The sequence below is a fragment of the Cyprinodon variegatus genome, unplaced genomic scaffold, assembly GCF_000732505.1.
Source record: "Cyprinodon variegatus isolate N-32 unplaced genomic scaffold, C_variegatus-1.0 Scaffold478, whole genome shotgun sequence".
NCBI lineage: Eukaryota > Metazoa > Chordata > Actinopteri > Cyprinodontiformes > Cyprinodontidae > Cyprinodon > Cyprinodon variegatus.
Window position 1 is genome coordinate 529,872 of NW_015150931.1, and position 5,901 is coordinate 535,772.

General features: G+C 33.0%; 1 protein-coding gene across 1 annotated transcript in view; it reads left to right on the top strand.

Annotated features, from left to right (window-relative positions):
* Positions 1-5,901, top strand: part of rbm27 (RNA binding motif protein 27) — a 30,518-nt gene that overhangs the window by 1,288 nt on the left and 23,329 nt on the right. The window contains exons 2-4 of the mRNA XM_015389862.1: positions 2,210-2,328; positions 5,061-5,188; positions 5,361-5,489. Of these exons, the coding sequence (XP_015245348.1) occupies positions 2,210-2,328; positions 5,061-5,188; positions 5,361-5,489 (376 nt within the window). The remainder of the gene's footprint in view (positions 1-2,209; positions 2,329-5,060; positions 5,189-5,360; positions 5,490-5,901) is intronic.

Here is a 5,901-nt window from a genome sequence, read left to right on the forward strand (position 1 = left end):
ATATATATATATATATATATATATATATATATGGTGCAATATAAAAAATTACATTTATATAAAATAACCAAAACAACCAGAAAGACTACTAAGATTGACCATATATATATATATATATATGTGGTGCAATATAAAAAATTACATTGATATAAAATAACCAAAACAACCAGAAAGACTACTAAGATTGACCAAAACAGGGAAAAAAAACAATAATTTTACCATGTTTATAAATCCCCTCTATCATGAAACGTGGTATATACACCACTAACACCAGCTTTTATCTTAGACTTTAATATGTATTAAAATGAGAAAATAGGTTTAAATTAAAAGACATGTCATCCTTTTTAAATACAATTATATTGTGATATGTATATTGATATTTAATGATTGTTTAGCCCTATTTAAATGTATGAATAACTAAAGTTATACTGTGTACTAAATCTTCATGGAAGCAGTCTTTTGTGATTACACATTAAATTGCTGTGACAATTGTAATTCAAATTTTCTGTTTACGAAAATTTTGTTTATGAAAAATTGTTTTTTTTGTTTTCTTCCTCCGATACACCCTTTGGACTTCCATAACTTATGGTGACATTAAGGCATCACTTTTTCTACTTAGATATATACTAAACTAATAAACTAGTGTGTAACACCACTAGCAGCAAACATTTTGGCTGTGTCCGAATGTAAGCCCTATATAGTGGTAATGCCATTTTAATGTCCGAATGTCTAGTGGATGAAAAAGAAAACTTCCCACAATGCACTTCCAACTGTAGTGTGCATCCTTGGTTGCTAGACAAGCAGCTATATTCCAGAATGCAAGAGATCTCCTCACAAAGCATCATGGGATTGATTTTGGGGCTGAGAAAGAAAAAAAATGGTGCATGCACAGTGAAGGGAACTGGAGTCACGTGACCAACTGGGAGCAAAAGGTAGTGATAATCTGTCCGAGTGGTCAGTTAAATGAGTTCACTATCAACTCTACAATAGAGTCACTGTTCTATATAGTGATTGAGGGTTTAGGGCGGACTGGACACAGCCTTATGTTTTCATTGATTGTTGGGAAACATGATTGCTTTATAGCATTTTTCACAGCTTAAATTTTGATGCACATTATATTAAGGTCACCTCACAGAGAGGGTAATTAAAATAAAAGCTAGTTTTTGAAATCAATGTGTTTTTGTTTTTGTTTTTTTTTACTTTAAAACAAATAAACAAAACAAAAAACTATTAGTTTAAATTGGTAGGAAATAATACATTTTATTTTTTATATTTTGTTCTGAATTAATTGCAATTTTATTAAATTACCAAAAAGTTTGCTTCAGTAAAGCACCACACTTCAGATGCAGTTTGATTTTAAAACAGATTCTTTATGAACCCATTGCATCCTGAGTTTCTGTAAGAGGGAAAAGAAAAGAAAAAACACGTACACATTAGTTTAGACTTATTATCCATGACTGTATCCAAATCTGATAATCTTTTTAACATTAGTATTTGGCTTTCAAAAATGCCCTGAATATGGTTGAAGATGTTTGTTTTCTTCTAAAAATAGTTGAGTTTAGCTTTCACATTGTTCTCGAATATTAATTTAGTATGCTGGAGGAATTTATTTGTTTTAAATGTTCTTAACAGCAGTGTTTACAGTTTTATAAGTGGAGTGTAATTTGAACGTTTCTTTTAAACAATCATATGTCTTGTAATGTAGATAAGAGTCTGTGTATATTGATAAATGTTTTACATTTCTGACTTTGCTTTAGCAAACGATTTGTACAGTTTGTTTTTCCTGAAGCATTAGATTATCTCCTGAAGATAGCACAATCTGTCACAATGCTCTCTTAGTTTAAGTGGGATTGACTCTTCTCTTTTTGTCTCTTATCTTTGCTTTTACTATTAATACTGCTTTTTCTTTGCTGGCTTTGCAGTTTTCCGCTGCATGTTAGAAATGGCCATAATGTTAGTTTGAACAGCCTTTAAGAGCCACCCGATATACTCACCTTGAGAATAAACTGTTCTGTTACCATGCTTGGACTTTTTAGAATCACATGGGGAAATGGTCTATCAGAACAACAGTGGTTCACCTTTCATTGAATGTAAAGTGCATTTTTGGAGTTTGTGGCAAAGCACTAATTTACTTTAATTTGTGCAATTTCAAAAAAAAAAAAAAAAAAAGTTATTTGTGAACTAAACATTCATTCCTTCTGACTTGCAGATGTGAAGCTGATCCCTCTGCCTTGGCCAACTATGTGGTGGCACTTGTGAAGAAAGACAAACCAGAGAAGGAGCTGAAAGCCCTTTGTGCTGACCAGCTCGATGTTTTCCTACAAAAGGGTAAAAACTTTTGCTTAAAGCTTCTTTATTCTTGCTGCACTTCTGGTCGTCGCCTGTTTTGTCATGGTGGAAGTTGGTTAGAGAAGTATTTATAACCGTGTGAGAAATGTTACAGACTTTTACCAGTTTGATTTATTTTTCATTTGATATCTGTTTTAATCCATTGATTAAATGCTGATTTACATCAGTTCTCTTTTGACCTACTATGGAACTAGAATGGCATTAGAAAACGTTTGTGTTTTGTTGATGCATATGAACTGAAAGAAGGGTAAAGGGATATAAATGGGTTGCAGTGTGTGATGTAATGGCGCAGCTTACACGTGTATTTATAAAGATAAGAAAAATTACACCAGACGCTGCAAAGTACACCCTGCAGCAACAAGTTTCTGAGCAGTAAGGCTCTTACCCTACATGGGGAGATGATTTAATGAGTTATATATGGGTAAGTTATGGGGCGACCAGATCTAAAAAAAAAAAAAAATGTGGGACAACTAGGATGCTGATCAGAGACAATGCTGGACATATGTGGGTTTTTCAGCTGTGTGTTTCTTTTGCAACTCATTTTTACAATGTTGCATCCCCCCTAGTATCGAATTTAAAACAACTTCTGCAATGTTCACAAAAAAGCTCTTTGAGAATCAACTTTCAACAACTCACTTAGTTATGGACCATTCTGCAGTCTTTCCGTTGGCTGTGTTTTATTTTCTTTAAATGTAGTTTCCAAAATATTTTGCATTAAATCGTTTACTTGTTCAATTTCAATAGCATCGTGCGCAAGTTGGTCATGGTATGGGAACCTGTCACAGCTTTGGGACAATAACTGAAGCTCTGCTTTCTTTGCATCTAGAAAAGGTGCCTGTAACTATAGATTAGACTATCTTTTTTAATAATTATGAAGTTAGGAAATTTCCATTACTTTATCCCATATTTTGATTTATTTAAAAGTCAGTTTCTAGATTTAAAAATATGGAGAAATGAACAACTTTATGGTTCTTGTTATATTATTTTGTAAAAGGAGCATCTTAGCCTTAATCTTGTTTTCCCATTTCTGGAATCAGAAGCTCAACTAAAATAGGTAATATTATTAGTATTCTTAGTATTATGTTAGTATTATGTTAGTATTTGTTATGTAAATAATTAAACTTTTTAAAATGAAATGCTGTCCCACATGTAACCTATGTGTTGCATGCTTCTGTGCTACACTTGCTACACTAGTATTTTTATCTTAAGTTACTGTGTCTTTATTGCCTTTGTGGGCTGAACAATCACATAGTTTCAGTGCTGAGCTGCCAATCAAGGGAACATTTCACATGTTTGATCACTGGGTCGAGTATCCCCTGGTGAAATAGATATGAATAATTTTAAAATTGGATGTTATTTTAAGAGATTTCTATAATGTGTATGTAAAGATATAAATTTCATGTGCAGTTATTATAAAAATATAAATATATTCATCCACATCATGCAAAATTGGTGTCTGGAAATGCTCAAGTTATCTTGAAGGGTTTTAGATTAGTTACATTTATGAAAAAGGCATTGTTTAAGATTATCTCCAAAATGACGAGCTGTATGCCTCATAAACATAATGTGTGTCAGAAGGGTAGTCAAATGTTCTCAACCTGAGAATGGGAGAAGTTTGCATGTTTCAAAATGGAATCATGTAAATAATTCACCAGGCTTTTTAACCACAGAGTTCACTTTTCACTTTTAAGACCACTAGAGGGAGTGCTAAATAAAAAAATAAAAAAAAAGAACTGTAAAGATCAATTACTTTTTTTTTCAGTCATCTGATAAAAGCCTGGGATGCCAATACATCCGACTGATTACTCAGAAAAAATGTTGACTAATAGAAGTTGTTTTTTCTTTTTTCTAGAGCATATAACAATCTATTGTAACAGTGTTATTTTGCCTGTTCTTTCAAATTTTACCTTTCTGAATCTTTGCAATTACTCTACTTGTAATATAATGTGATATATATATATATATAATGAGGCTGAAACAATTATTCAGATTAATCCTGATTAATAGATTATTGAAATAATCGTCAACTAATTTAGTAATCGATTAATCGTTAACTGGACTACAAAGACTGTAAAACATGCATTTAGCTGACAGAGCAGCCCACTTAGAGCAGTAATTATATACAAATTGTAGAAAAAAGTAAACATTTTGCATTTAAAATAGAAAATATTTATTTTTCACCTGTTAAATGTGCTGTATCCACAACTCCTCAAGGGTAGACATTTGAGTTTCACCTGGATTAACTCTGTTAAAAGTCTTCTTTAAGGAATCTTTTGCTATGTGATTATTAAGCGATTATTCTAAAAAATAATCGACAGATGAATTTATTTAAAATAACCGTTAGTTGCAGCCCAAATATATAAAATCACATAATGTCATACGTGATAATTATGTCATATTTTAATGCAGTCAACCATTGCTTTTCCAGTGTCTTATTTTAAGATGGGCTTTACAGTTATATCTTCTTTTTTTTCAACTTATAGTCTACATATTTTTAAAAAATTATATTATCCTGTATTATGCAATATTTTAAAGGATTGTGTTAAGTTGAACAAAGCTATATTTTGATAATAATTAATTGATGCAATACAAAAAAAGTACTGGTTTACTAAAGGACTACAGTAGTATTGTCATATTTTCTTCTCTTTGTTTTTCTGTCTCAGCTACTATAAAACTATATGTTTGCAACATTATTTTTTTATTTGTTTCAGAAACTGTGAAGTTTGTTGATAGCCTTTTTGAGTCGTTAACAACAAAAAACTACCTGGGTAACCCTGCTGCTAAGGAGGCTCCAAAAGAGGAGGTTAAACCTGCTGCAAACAAGGCTGACGTCGTTGAGGTAAAAACAGTCAGCAGTGACAGATTTTACTGAATAACTAAAGCGTTACCTTAAAGTTTGATAAAGAACGGAGCTGTCTGTTGTTGTTTCCTATTTTAAGATTTACATCAAAACAGTGATGTTTGTCATTTGAAATCTCTCCCTGTGTAACACAACCGTCATTTCCCTTTAGGCTGAAACTCCAGAGGAGGAGAGAGAAAACAGACGCAGGAGGAGTCCCCTGAGAAACCGCCCTGACTTAAACGAATCCAGGCAAGGCTATTTCTTTCTAACTCTATTTATTATTGTTGCTGCATTTTTATGACTCCTTAGCAACTTGAAGCAGGCTGACAGTCTGCTTTTTTAAGTTGTCAAAGCTAAAGCAAACCTGACTGTAAGGTCGGCCTCAGAAAGGTTCCTCAGGGGTGTTGGGGAGGATGTTGTGCCTGATAGTTGAACCTCAGATCCAGAAGGAACAATAATGCTTCAATCTTGGCCTTTACCAGATCTTTCCCCTCGCTTTTATAAAGGCTGTCTAAACCTTGTATGCTGCCATGCAGCTAGTCTGGTTCATGGTGTTCATGGATCGTATCTGTAGGTGTAGAGAGGAGTCGTCTGGATCAGGAACCTCAGCCTCACATCTTATCTTTCTGCAGTTAATGATGTTCTGTGAAATGGTTGAAGTGAGAGACATTTAGGCGCAGCCTAGCTCAGAGTTTTAAGGTATAGTGGAC